The sequence below is a fragment of the Dromiciops gliroides genome, chromosome 4 (genome assembly GCF_019393635.1).
Source record: "Dromiciops gliroides isolate mDroGli1 chromosome 4, mDroGli1.pri, whole genome shotgun sequence".
NCBI lineage: Eukaryota > Metazoa > Chordata > Mammalia > Microbiotheria > Microbiotheriidae > Dromiciops > Dromiciops gliroides.
In genome coordinates this window covers 462616068-462630402 of record NC_057864.1, presented here as the reverse complement: position 1 = coordinate 462630402, position 14335 = coordinate 462616068, and the positions used below count along the sequence as shown (strand labels likewise).

At 49.6% G+C, this 14335-nt stretch overlaps 2 protein-coding genes across 2 annotated transcripts in view; both read left to right on the top strand.

Annotated features, from left to right (window-relative positions):
- Window positions 1-5321, top strand: part of PHF12 (PHD finger protein 12) — a 34031-nt gene extending 28710 nt beyond the window's left edge. Inside the window, exons 10-15 of the mRNA XM_044003923.1 lie at window positions 550-675; window positions 1252-1395; window positions 2293-2391; window positions 2908-2990; window positions 3432-3570; window positions 4072-5321. Of these exons, the coding sequence (XP_043859858.1) occupies window positions 550-675; window positions 1252-1395; window positions 2293-2391; window positions 2908-2990; window positions 3432-3570; window positions 4072-4406 (926 nt within the window). The 3' untranslated portion in view covers window positions 4407-5321. The remainder of the gene's footprint in view (window positions 1-549; window positions 676-1251; window positions 1396-2292; window positions 2392-2907; window positions 2991-3431; window positions 3571-4071) is intronic.
- A 3564-nt stretch (window positions 5322-8885) lies between these two features.
- DHRS13 (dehydrogenase/reductase 13) lies at window positions 8886-14303 on the top strand. Its single transcript, XM_043999349.1, has 5 exons — window positions 8886-9252; window positions 9474-9592; window positions 10964-11087; window positions 11312-11623; window positions 13072-14303. Exons 1-5 carry the CDS (start codon window positions 9126-9128, stop codon window positions 13383-13385), a joined length of 996 nt encoding a protein of 331 aa, XP_043855284.1. The 5' UTR covers window positions 8886-9125; the 3' UTR covers window positions 13386-14303.
- The last annotated feature ends 32 nt before the right edge of the window (window positions 14304-14335 follow it).

Below are 14335 nucleotides of genomic sequence, written 5' to 3'. Positions count from 1 at the left end.
CTCTTAGTCTCAGTTTCCTCATCTGTAAAAAGAGCCAGAGCAGGAAATGGCAAACCATCCAGTATCTTTGCCAAGAAAACCCCAGACGAGGTGACAGAGTCAGATGTGACTGAAAATGACTGAACAACAACAGCAATTGATGCAGCCTCTCATAGATTTTTTTCAAGTCTTAACTAGCTGGTCCCCTGCATGAGAGACCCTTCTTCAAAGGCTCCTGTCGTTGCAAAGAATGGCTATCTCAGCTTGAGGCCTTGCCAATTTGGTGCTGCAGTAATTTAGTCTTTTTTTTTTTTTTAGTGAGGCATTTGGGGTTAAGTGACTTGCCCAGGGTCACACAGCTAGTAAGTGTTAAGCGTCTGAGACCGGATTTGAACTCAGGTACTCCTGACTCCAGGGCCGGTGTTCTATCCACTGCGCCATCTAGCTGCCCCAAGTAATTTAGTCTTTTTGAAGGAGAATGGGGTTTCCCTGGGTTTGGAATCAAGACCCAACCAAAAAACAGGGTACTTTACAAATAAGCCTTAACTTTTCTTCCTGCTGCCTCCGCAGATGGCAAGGTCAGCCCTGGCACGTTATCCATAGGAAGCGCTTTAACTGTACCTCCTTTCCCAGCCAACTCGACTGCTATGGTCGATCTCACCAATTCTCTTCGAGCATTAATGGACGTCAATGGAGGTGAGTGAGCAGCTTCAGAAGGGGGAGAAGAGTAAGCTTAGGAGACCTTGGCAGTGGCTGCCAGGGTCATTTCCTTTACAGTGGTAATTAGGGCTGCTGGTATTTTATGTTTCTGGGGCAACAGGGCCCAAAGGCATGGGGGTGAAAGGAATGTGCTTTGCCTTCCCACACCTGCAGAGATTAGGGAGTAGAATCAGGTACCATGACCCCATAGCCCCATTTATTTGGAACCCCCAGGGTCCATGGGAGAAAGATCCCTTGGTACAGTAATTGAGAAGGAAGTCCAGGCACTTACTGCTGAGGCAGGTAGAGCGGCAAGGGGCATGTGGAATGTGAATATTCTGCATGTTCAGGTTACCTAACACCAAGCCAACCTACCTTAGAGACTGCGAACCTTCGAGCCAGGCTTCCGGCTCCACCCTGAGTGCTGAGGCTCCTCGAAGCCCCCTTTCTGAAGTTAGGCCTACATGTTGAAATGGCAGGACTTCAGGAACATGTATAGTCTAGGGCCACTCCCACTTCTCACTCCCTCATCTCCTCCCTAGTTATTTATTGACCTGTATGTTTGGTTGACAGAGATTGAGATAAATATGCTGGATGAGAAGCTGATCAAGTTCCTGGCCTTGCAGAGAATACATCAGCTTTTCCCTTCCCGAGTCCAGGCTGTGGTTGGCAGTGTTGGCACTCATTCACTGGCCCCTGGGGGGCACCATACAGAAGGTAGGTAAATGGTCAGCTCCATGTGTCTGGGCAGCTGCCCCTCCCTCACTGAGCAGTCTGAGTTCTGGCTTTGAGCTTTGACTATGATCAAGGGGCTCAAAGCTCTGCCTCTTGCTGGGCAAGAGCAAGATGGCAAGCCCAGCTCTCAGACTATACTTTGAGGCTTTCATAGTCTGTTGAAACTTGCTTTCTCAAGATTCAAAGGGCGGGGATCTATTTGGAGGCTTAAGCTGAAGAGATGTCAGCAGGCACAGACCATGGGCACCAGCAGATCCCAGCCCGTGGTCTGCCTGTTCTGACATGCACCGGCTTCCATGGACATTAGAGGTGGGCAGGGGTGGTCCTCCTTTCTTTATAGGACAACCTCTTTAAGAATTTGGGGAGGGGAGGGGGCAGCTGGGGGCACAGTGGATAAGCACCAGCCCTGGAGTCAGGAGGACCTGAGTTCAAATCCAGCCTCAGACTCTTGACACTTGCTAGCTGTGCGACCCTGGCCAAGTCACTTAACCCCCATTGCCCAGCCAAAAAAAAAAAAAAAGAATTTAGAAAGGGACTAATGAACTGAGAGAAGTAACTCTGTAGGAGGAGCTGGCATTTACATAGTGCTTTAAGATGTATCACATTTATATAATTTGATTTGTTCAGCAGCTTTGTGAGTTAAGCATCATTATTATCCCCATCTTACTGACAAGGAAAGAAAAGGGGGGGGTGGAATCTTTTTAATCTTCTGTCTCTCCCCCAGTAAAGTTTGGCCCCCTTAATGCCGGCTCAGATTGCAAGTTGAGTCCAGAGTTTGTTTCCCTTGCCCGCTGAGCTCTGTAATGTGGGTTGTGGCCAACTCTCTGGCCCTGAGCTCTGAGGGCTCCCATCCCCATTGTGTGTGTGTGTATTTTGTAGGACACAGAAAGGAGGTGCAAGCCCGAGCTGTATTCTACCCCCTCATGGGTTTGGGAGGAGCTGTGAACATGTGTTATCGAACCCTGTACATCGGAACGGGTGAGCGGGCATACAAAGGGGTTGGGTGTATTAACCTCCAGCAGGGCCTTTTTAGGCCGGCACTTACCCTGCCCTTCTTTCTAGTGGATACAATTTCATGGAACTCCCACCTTTCGAACTGTGTCCCAGTTAAACACCGAGTGCCCATTGCTCTGAGGTTTCCTTCCTCCAGCAGAGAATGGTAGCCCTGTGTCCCAGACGATATTTGGTGGTCCTTGCAGTTTCTAAGCAGATAATTAGAGGGGAGGGGCCCAGAGCTTTTGTTCACTTTCTCTGTATCCTCTGATCATGAGAGACCAGAGGGAAATAGCAGCTTCTCTACCCAGCAGAGAGGCGGCCACAAACACAACCCCCAAATCTGGGCCCTCACCACAGTCTCATAAGGATACAAGGGCAGGGCCCTTCGGCTGCCTCCTGTCCCCCACTTCCCACTCCAAAGTCTATGTCGGTATTAACTCAAGAACTGCAACAAGCTCTGTTCTCTCTCTTTCCTCCCATACCCCCACCCACCTGCAGGAGCTGACATGGACGTGTGCCTTACAAACTATGGTCACTGTAACTACGTGTCTGGGAAGCATGCCTGCATCTTCTATGATGAGGTGAGTGAGAGCAGGCACAGGGGCTGAAAGCTGATCTTTCCAGGCCTAGAGCACCTCCCATTCTGGTTTTCCCTCCATTGTCTGGCACCCGAAGGGCCAGCTGCAGGCTCTTTGTCCTGGCAGGCCTTCTGAGCAGAGAGACGAAGTTCTGTCTTCTCTGTAGCTACTGGTGGGAGAGGGCAGGGTGAGGGCATCCCTGCTGGGAAGGAAGAGAGCAGAGTTAGAATTGGGAACCTTGGTGACCAGAAGCCTCAGCCTTTGCCCTGGAGTCAGTCAGGGTGTGCACAGCTGGAGGCAGGGCCCTGCCCATGAGGCTCTTCATGGCAGGACTTCAGACCAAGGGCTTCAGATGGAGGTGTGAGCGTGGTGGGGTCAGTGAAGGGCAGACGGCAGCCAAGTTCTGTCCGAAGATTGGTGAGCTTATGTTTCGTCTTCCCTTAGAACACCAAGCATTACGAGCTGTTGAACTACAGTGAGCACGGCACAACGGTGGACAACGTGTTGTACTCGTGTGACTTCTCAGAGAAGACGCCCCCCACTCCCCCCAGCAGTATTGTTGCCAAAGTGCAAAGCATCATCAGTAAGTTTGGACAGGGTCCCTGGCCAGCCAGTGGCTGCCTTTGGCCTAGGGTCTTCCTCCAACCCCCTTTCTTCCTGAACAGCTCCTGGTGCTGGAGGCCAGTTGAGGATCCTGCTCGGGCTTCCCCATGTCTGTCCCTTTGCCTCTACTCTGGCCTTGCTCTGGCTCTCCTTCCAGGGCCTCTCTAGCCCCCGGGGTTTTGGTTCCCTGCCATGTTGGCATTCCCTCTTGGGGAGAGATCCCACACCAACTCCCTAAACACATATTCCTTCTCTTTGCCTTTCATCCCGTCCCTACTGATCCTTTGGGCCTCGCCTCTGCCTACTTGACTTCCCACACACAGCTGGTGGTCACGTCGACTTCTGCGTTCACCCAGAATTCCCCATCAAGCCACCACTCCTCATAAGCCAGGCTCTGCTCACTTAATCCCTAGTGAGCCTGCTGCTGGCATGGGCCAGGTCCTCCTTCCCTCTGACCCTGGGCCCCATTTTCCTCTCACAGAGCGCAGAAGGAGCCGGAAACAGGAAGAGGAGCCCACAGAAGAGGCGGCTATGATGAGCTCCCAGGCCCAGGGGCAGCCCCGGCGGCCATGTAACTGCAAAGCCAGCAGCTCCAGCTTGATCGGAGGCAGTGGGGCCGGCTGGGAGGGCACGGCCTTGCTGCACCACGGCAGCTATATCAAGCTGGGCTGCCTACAGTTTGTCTTCAGCGTCACAGAGTTCGCAACCAAACCACCCAAAGGGGATGCTGCCCTCCTTCCAGACGGGGGCCTGGCCGAGAAGCTCTCCCTCAAGCCTCCCCAGGGCCCTGTGCTGCGCTCCAACTCGGTGCCCTAGGTCCGGGCGCAGGCTGGCGCTGGCGGCCCCTCCTGCGCACCTCCACCCTGAGACTCCTCCAATGCAAAAATGTACAAAACCAAGCCCGGGCTTTTTCTATCCTCCACCAGAAACTGTTCAACTACAACCTTTGCATGAAATGAAGAAAACCTTTTGACTCTTTTTTTATCCTTTTTCTTCTTTCTCAAGTTCTAGGGGGCATTTGCACATATATTTGTACTCGACATTTCATGGGAATGGGGCAGACCGGAGCTCGAAGGAGCTTTGGGGAGGGGCGGCCGAGGACCTGGACCTTCCTCCGAAGCAGAAATCAAGACGGACCCTGCCCCGGCTCCCTCCCCACCCCACCCACCCGCCCACCGTTGTAAAATAATCAGAAACTTGTTCTATTTTGTGGCAGTGACAATAGTTTTATATTAAAAGAAAAAAATACAGTTTTCATACAGCAAAATCTATACAATATCATTGTTTTATTTAATATAAAGATCGCTACCCACTCCCCTCCCATGGCTCCCCTTCCCCCTGCTGCGGTTGCACTACAGGTGGCCTACTGTGTGTTGTGGACAAATGGAAGATCTAACTCTTTTCTGGCTGTCCATCCTGTTGTATTGCAAATAAGGAAAGCGCTATTGGGTTCTGTGTAAATACACCCAGGGATGGCCGTTTTTTCAATGTTTTTAAAGCTGTGTACAGTACATGTGGTAGGACGTTTTCTTAATTGTCTATTGTAGCAAAAACGTTTTGTCGTAAACCTGGTTTTGTCTCCTTTTTTGTTCTCTTGCCACTTCTCCCCTCAACCCTGCTCCCTTCACGGCTAGTACCAATGTACATAGTAATTGTAATGTTTTAGACTGGACAAAAACTTTCCTGTATTCTGTATATAAAAAACCAAAAAGACTTCAAATCATGTTTTCTGCCTGTCTGTCATGCCTGTCATCACCTTGAGAAGAGGGTCTCCCCATTCTCCCCAAACCCCAGGGACTAAATGGCCAAAGATGGGGAAGGTGAGCCCTTTGTACAAGTCTTCAGCCATTAACATCGCTCCTCCCAGGAAAACGGAAACCTTTGTGAAGTTAGAATTGTGAATGGATGAGAGAAGGAAAGAGTCGTTGACCCCTGTGTCATTTGGAGAGAGGGCCTCCTATCCTTCAAGTTCTTTGGGGGTATTAGATGTCAGAGCTTGTTCCTGGGCTCTATGTAATCACTCGAGATCCTGCACCCCTGACCCTTTAAAGGAGGGGTAGAATTCAGGGGCTCTGAGAACTTGGACAAGGGGGGAGAATACAAATTTATTTTCACTAACTTTTGGTTTCTTTTGTAACCCTTTGTATTTTATTCGTTTAAAAGCATTATTTTGAGAAGTGCCACATGGGCTTCACAAAAGGGTCCATGACCGAGGAAAGGCAAAGAGCCCCAACTTGAGAGCCTAGCTTTTTAAACTGGGTCTTGACCCCATATGGGATTGCATAACTGAATGTGAGGGTCACGAAAAATGTGGCAACAGTAAAAGGTTATGTCTACCTGTTTTATATACCCAGGTTGCTTAAAAATGTCTTGGGTGGGGGCAGCTAGGTGGTACAGTGGATAAAGCACCGGCCCTGGATTCAGGAGGACCTGAGTTCAAATCTGGCCTCAGACACTTAACACTTACTAGCTGTGTGACCCTGGGCAAGTCACTTAACCCCAATTGCCTCACCAAAAAAAAAAAAAGTCTTGGGTGAAAAGGGGTTATGAGTGGAAAAAGTTTAAGAAGCCCTGCTTTAGAGGAAAGATGGCAAGCTAACCTGCACTTTGCTGCTGCTTAACAGTAGCTGGAGCAAGAGTGTGATCCCTGTGTGGAAAGACCTTTGGATTCGTCTGGTGGTTTTGCTTTTTTGGCATGAGGGGACCAAAGGCATTTTCTGTTGCGTTAATGAGTATTGAGAGACCTCTTTGTCCAGAGAATCTCAAGAGTTGGAAGACTTCAGGAATCATCTTGGCTGACCCCTGCCTGAACAGCAACACACTCCCCCAACAACCATCCCATCCTCCCTTTAAAGACCTCCGCTACCAACCAAGGCAGTCCCTTCCACTTCAAGATAGCAGCGATTTCTAGGAAGTTCATCTTCCCCCAAACTAAAATCCCCAATTTCCACAGGCTGCTTGTAGTTTTGTCTTCTCCAGTTCTGCAGAAGGAATCAAGTCCCATTTACACATATCACCTTTCAAGCATCTTTGAAGGAAGCTATAGTGAGAATCAACATGGAATAGTGGCAGAGCACTGGGCTGTGGTCCCAATGACTGCTGTTTGACCTCAGCCATCTCACTTCCCTTTTCTCCCCTATAATACAGGGTCAGGCTAGAGAGGAAGTGGGGTGTAGAGAGCTTTTGACTTGAAGTGAGAAGGAACTAGTCTAGACCTCTGATGTGAGCTGTGAGATCCTGGGCAGGTCACTTACAAATCTATCTGAATTTCCCCATCTGTAAAATGGAGATAACACCTACCTCACAGGGTTGTTGTGAGGATCAAATAAGAGAATATAAAGTCCATTGCAAACCTAAAAGGGCTATAAACATTAGCTTTTATTATTAGATTTCATCAGGTCCACGGAAATGTCCATAAAGTATTTTCTAGACTGAAAGTTGTTATTGGATTTGAAGACACCCTTCCTAAGTGAGAGGGTGATATTCTCTCCTCAGAACCTTCTGAACTTTCACCAACCCAGAATTCTCTTCAGAGAGGTAGGCTGTTTGGGTCTCTGGCAGAGACAGGATTCTTGTCACACCTTACCTTAACTAGGGCCTATTCATTCAGACCCTGGCCCAGACATTTCTGAGTCTGCTGCTTCTCAAAGGAATTATATGTAGCCCCTTTCCCCTGAGAAACTAACATCTGTGACCTAATTCAGCCCTCACAAGAGAAGTAACTTCTCCCTTTTATAAGTGTAAATATTGAATCCCAGACAAATGAGGTGGCATGTTCTAAGTCACACAGCGAGTCTGGGGCAGACCTGAGATGAGGACCTGTGGGCACTGACTTGTATATTGAGCAATCGCTGTACTTGGAGCCCAATGCAGGATGTGGTATGAGTGGGGCAAAGGATTTGGAGGAAGCAGTAATGATTTCTACTTATTCTAACAGTGCTGAGATATTCAGGGTGTCCCACACATCTTAGTACAGTTTCAAGCTAGTAAAATTTAAAGAATGCTATATATACTTTAAGGGAGAGGGGAAAGTGTGTGTGTATATATATATCTACACATGTATATATACTTGTCTGTGTGTATATATATATATATATATATATATACACACACATTCCATATATACATATACACATTCTATTTATAGTATGTGGGTGTATATATACACACTAAATGTATATATAAAGAGAATATATAAACAAAGGTATTCTATATAAGGAAGAGAGACTTTATATGGGAGATTTTTTTTTTGCAGGTAATGGAGGTTAAGTGACTTGCCCAGGGTCACACAGCTAGTAAGTGTCAAGTGTCTGAGGCTGGATTTGAACTCAGGTCCTCCTGACTCCAGGGGCCAGTGCTTTGCCACTATGCCATCTAGCTGCCCCGAAGCCGGTCTTTATAAAAAATATATACATAAGGAAGGAAACAAACAGGTTCTATATATATTAGGAAGAGGAGAACATAAACAATAAAATGTAAATATGTAAAGAAGGGGACATAAACAAAGGTGAGATATTTAAGGAAGAGGGGAAGGAATGGTGATGAGTCAAGGAAGACTCGCTGAAAAAGATCAGTCAAGGTTGGGAAGGAGAAGAACAAGATGCTGGAGATTGGCTAGAGAAATAGGAGAGACAGCAATGAGCATAAGTACATTATACGGAGAAACATGGGAAGAGGCATTGACAAGGGAAGAGGAAAGAGAAGGCACGAGGGACTTGGAGAGTGTCTCTCCTCCTTTTGTCACACTTGTGCACACCCCCGGAGGCCAGGCTAACCAGGGCTATCTATTAGCTGAGAATTTCGTGATGAGAGCCTTGAATTCCCAGTCAGGTTCGCTGGGTCTCAGTCCCAAGTTGGATACTTACTACTTGTGTGGCCCCGACCTCTGTTTTCCTGATCTGTGAAAGAAGGCGCAAGTATAAAATCGCTAAGGGCTCTTCACCTCCTCCTCTCGTGTGACCAGTGGAACAGACCTAAACTGGAGGGGGCCTTTCTGCTGGCCAGCTGTCAGAGGACATGAATTTCAGCCCAAGCTCTGCCCGTGACGCTGGGCACACCAATCACCTCCCCAGGCCTCAGTTTCCTCCTCTGTAAAATGGGTCAGCCTCTGGGATCCCTGTGCAGCTCTGGAGCTGGGAACCCATTGCCAATCTCTCTACAGTGACTCCTCGGTCCAAACTTACCCAGGTGAGCAGGGCACAGTGCCCAGCCGCTGCCTGGAGGTGGCACTGTTTCCCCTGCTTGCCAATTTCCTAACCCTCATGGGAACGACATCCCTTTCCCCACGCCCACCCTCAAACTAGCAGAGACTCCCATCTTCCACGGCTGCCCTGCCTAAGCAGATCTAGGTGCCCCTGCTCCGCCCCTACTGGATTCGCTGCCCCGGCTGCGTGGGGCAGAGCTGGTGCGACACGGAGTAAATTTGAGCCCTGAGGATTGCCATAGTTGGGGGAGGAGCTAGGGAGCAAGAATTGAAATCCATCAGGCTGAAATCTACCGTCGTTCCCGGCTGCCGGTAACCTGGCGGACGTGACCATGGATGGGCTCCTGCTAGGAGCTGGGATGCTCCTGGGCTCCTACATCCTCATCTACTATAACTTTATCAAAGCCGTGCCCTGTATGAGCCCCATCAACCTAAAGGGAAAGACGGCCGTAGTCACAGGTAAAGAAGGGCCCACACACCTGAGCACCTGGAAAGCTCTCCTCTCCTCCGCCCCTGCCCCCATTCCCTCCAGCTCAGGCACAGGGACGGAGGAGGGAGACATCTGGCAAAAATCTGATGGGATCTGGGCCTTGGGCATCAGGGCAGGAAGGGACCTCGTCCTTCACCTCCTCCCCACCCCAGCTTTGCTGATGCCGCCGGTGGGGGGAGGGGCATTTCAGGTGGCAACACCGGCATCGGGAAGATGATGGCCCTGGAGCTGGCCCAACGTGGGGCCCGGGTGGTGTTGGCTTGCCGAAGCAAGGAAAAGGGGGAGGCTGCTGTCTATGACATCCGAAAGGTAATCATGACTGCCCTTGAAGTGTGTCCAGTGGTGCTTTAGACTTTTCAGAAGTTTGAGGGTTTTTAGACTTTTCCACAAACATGTTCTCTCACTTGCATCTTCCAACCTACCCTGGGAGATAGGGCAGGGAAGGGCAGGCGTTCTTTTTTTTTTTTTTTTTTTTTTAGGCAATGGGGGTTAAGTGACTTGCCCAGGGTCACACAGCTAGTAAGTGTCAAGTGTCTGAGGCTGGATTTGAACTCAGGTACTCCTGAATCCAGAGCCCTTGCTTTAACCACTGTGCCATCTAGCTGCCCCTAGGGCAGGCATTCTTTTGTGTGTGTGTGTGTGTGTGTGTGTGTGTGTGTGAGGCAATGGGGGTTAAGTGACTTGCCCAGGGTCACACAGCTAGTAAGTGTCAAGTGTCCGAGGCCAGACTTGAACTCAGGTCCTCCTGACTCCAGGGCTGGTGCTCTATCCACTGTGCTATCTAGCTGCCCCTAGGGCAGGCATTCTTAAACCCATTTAACAGGTGAAGAAACTGAGGCTCAGGAGCACTGCAAGTTACATGCCAGAATGTCGGAACCAACGGGCATGTCAGGGCCAACGGGAGTTGAGGATCAGAGAAAAGAGGCATCAGAATGTTCTTTGGAGTCTAATACATGGTTCTCCCTTTATTATCAGGATAGCTCAGCTTAAGTAGACAAAAACTACAAAGCAACCATAAATCTATCACACTATAATGAGGATACATTCCTGTTTCTCAGCCTTCAGCAACTTATACACTTTGCACAATTATGTCCCCATGGGTCAGGCCATCCCAGGAACTAGCTCTAACTTCAAGAGGTCTCAGAGATAGCCTTGCCATATGTTCCCCATCAGCAGTCTTGTGATTTAGGCCTCTTTGTGTAAGACAACAAGCAGGAAGTGTGCAGCCTGCAGAGTGGCATATCAAAGCCCCCTGAGTTCTCTACACCAAAGGACCTGGGTTCAAATCCTGTTTCTACCCTTTAGGTGACTGACAACTTCTCTAAGATTACGTTTCCTCATTGGCAAAATAAAGAGGTTGCACCCAGATGGTGTCCTAGGTCCTTTCTAGCTCGAGATCTGGGATCCTTTATACATGGATTAGGGAATGGTGGGTGCAGGATAAGGACCCAGGTTCAGCGGCCTCCTCACTGCTTCATAGTCTGAACCCTGCATTTGATTGATGTGGAGACTGAGGCGCAAGGAAATGAAATCACTTGCCCAAGGGTCACGTGGGTAGGAGGTGGTAGAAGTAGATCTGGGCGTAGTTCAAGAAACGTCAAGAAACAGGGTTTGGGCCCCCCAGGGAAGGAAGCGGAAGGTGCCCAGGTGTTCTCACCCCCCTCCCCACACTGTCTCCAGGAGAGTGGGAACAATGAGGTTATCTTCATGACACTGGATCTGTCCAGCCTGGCTTCTGTACGTTCCTTTGCCACTGCCTTCCTGAGCTCGGAGCCAAGACTGGACCTCCTCGTCCACAATGCAGGTGAGAGCAGGGGAATGAGGTCAGGATGCGGGCTGGGCCTGGAAGGTACCAGGGCTCAGGACTAGTCCCTGCCAGTAGCCATGCCCAGAAAATGGAGATGGCATCAGTATGCAAGCTGTGGGTACATGATGAGGGTTCACAGCAACCATTTTACAGATAGAGAATAAGGGAATAAGGGCTAGGGATCTTTACCCTCTGCCCACCCAACATTGCTCCTTCCTTAGGGATCAGTTCCTGTGGCAAAACTAAGGAAACCTTTAATCTGATCCTGCGGGTAAACCATGTGGGTCCCTTCCTTTTGACCCATCTGCTGCTTCCCCGGCTGAAAGCTAATGCCCCAAGCCGGGTGGTGGTGATGGCATCAGCAGCCCACCGAGGTGGGCACCTGGACTTCTCCCGCCTGGATCGTCCACTCAGTGGCTGGCAGCAAGAGTTACGGGCATATGCAGACAGTAAGCTGGCCAACGTGCTGTTTATTCGAGAGCTTGCTACCCAGCTTGAGGGTACCGGAGTCACCTGCTATGCTGCCCACCCAGGTGAGGGTCCCATCATTGGTGTCACAGTTTTGCTGTTGATTCTTCTTCCTCTTCTTCTTCTTCTTCTTCTTCTTCTTCTTCTTCTTCTTCTTCTTCTTCTTCTTCTTCTTCTTCTTCTTCCTCTTCTTCTTCTTCTTCCTCCTCTTCTTCTTCTTCCTCCTCTTCTTCTTCTTCTTCTTTTTTGCTGGGCAATGAGGGTTAAATGACTTGCCCAGAGTCACACAGCTAGTAAATGTCAAGTGTCTGAGGCCTGATTTGAACTCAGATCCTCCTGAATCCAGGGCTGGTGCTTTATCCACTGTGCCACCTAGCTGCCCCTTTGCTGTTGATTCTTGAAAGTCCTGACTTCTTCTATTTGGTCATGGACTGTCAACCCACTTCCCACTTATAAGTCACAAAGCATAACATGAGAAGCAACTTGGTGTAATATGTACTGCCCTTGAATCCAGGAAGCCCTGGGTTCAAATCCTACCTCTGACACTAACTAGTTGAACAAGTTATGAAACCTCTCAGGAGTGGCTGGCCTCTAATCTTCCTTGTAGATCTAAATCACTAGCCTATAAATGTCTGCACTTAAGGGGACCTTAGAGACAACTCCATTAGTGCTAGCTCAATCTCCTTTTACCTCAGAGAAACAAATTAGCCTCAAGAGAAGGGACTCGCCAAGAAGGATACAGCTAGCCAGGAGAGGAACTAGGAAGACAACTCAGGTCTCCAGACTCCCCCATGCTTTCCACTGCACTGCCTCCCAATCAGCTGAACACGCAAATAGGCAGGAGAATACGAGGATGAATTGTTGTTGTTGTTGTTGTTGTTGTTATTAATTATCTGACCTTGGCATCCAGAAGACCTGGGTTACAGTGCTGTCTCTATACATCCTGTCTCTGTGACTCCCAGTTCAACCCTGCTACTGTTTATAATCTCCCTAAGACAACAAAGCACATGCATGCATCCATCAGTTAGTCCAACAACAAGGCACTATGTCCCAGGCACTAAGGATGCACAGGGCAAAGGTATATAATATATAATCACTGCCCTCCAGGTGCTTACATTCTTTTTTTTTTTTTTTTAGTGAGGCAATTGGGGTTAAGTGACTTGCCCAGGGTCACACAGCTAGTAAGTGTTAAGTATCTGAGGCCGGATTTGAACTCAGGTCCTCCTAACTCCATGGCCGGTGCTCTATCCACTGCGCCACCTAGCTGCCCCAGGTGCTTACATTCTAATAGAGATGATATATACAAACTAAAGAAACATGAAGGACCACATGAGTTGGTTCCCAACAATAAGGGTCATCAGAAATCAAAGGGAGCATCTCAGTTTCCTCATCTGCAGAAGGAAGGCTCTGGGCTTGATGATGCCTAAGATTGCTTCCGGCTCTAAGTCTGAGCCTGTGACCTCCAAGCCCCCAAAGCCCTCTGCCAACATTGCTTTCATGCTCCCACCCACAGGTCCAGTGAACTCGGAATTGTTTCTCCGCCATGTGCCAGGCTGGTTGCATTTGTTGTTATCCCCCCTGACCTGGCTGGTACTGAGAACTCCAAGGGGTGGAGCACAGACACCCCTACATTGTGCCTTACAGGAAGGCATCGAGCCACTCAGTGGTCGATACTTTGCCAACTGCCACGTGGAAGAGGTTCCCCCCTTGGCCCGAGATGACCGGGCTGCTCGGCGGCTGTGGGAAGCCAGTGAAAAACTGGCCGGACTGACTAAGGAGGGATCCCTGGATGCCAGCCCACAGCCCGGAACCCCGAGTAGTCCCTAGGCCCAAGGCACCACAGGCCCAGCACTCTCTAGGCTCCGAAACCTCTAGATTCCATGGCCCCCTGAGGGGCCAAGGGCATGTGTAGCTGTGGATGAGGGGGCTGAGAGTCGGAACCATTCAGCTACATTAAGGGGCTCCTAGGCTTGGAGCAGCTGCATTAATGCAAGGCTGTTAAACCGGATGTAAAGTGAGGCACCTCTCTGGGCCTTGTTTTTCTCATCCGGAGCTGGAGGCAGGTTAGATGAAGACACCCCAGAGGTCCCCTCCAATCCAAAACTGGATCCTCTACCAGCACACCGAAAAGCCCCTCGGAACAATTCTGGGACCCTGCTTCCTCCACTGAGCACACACATCCGTGTGCACACACACACTTGATCCTCTACACATACATATTCACACACATGTGCACGCATACATACGGATCCTCTACACAGGCTCGTGTGTGCCTACATGCATGTTCACATGTACATATGTGTATGCTTGTGCGTGTTCGCATATGTGCACACACATACTTGATCTTCTACACGTGCATGCACATACACTCGTGCACAATCACGTGATGGGAAGGCTAGAGATGATTCCCACTGCCCTGTGCTAGGCCCCTACCCCCATCCATCTGTCTCCAGTAGACCCTCAGAGCTTTTTCAGAGCTGAGACTCTACCTTTCCTTATTATTAACCCCCTGGGGATAGAAATAAGGAAAGGTGATCATTGGCCCCCAAAGACCCCGGGGATGGAGCTGATGAGATTTTTATCTCTTCCCTCGTTGGAGGAGGAGAGGGATGACTTTTTTCCCCTGGGAGGAGAGAGCGAGAAAGTGGCATCCTAGGTGGTGGTGCCAATTAGCCCCAGGGTGACCTCATGCAGAAGAGGAGGGGCGGGGAAAAGAAGGGTTTCTGATTTTGCGGAACCAATAAAGCCTGGATTTTCAAGACGTCTCTGCATCCTTT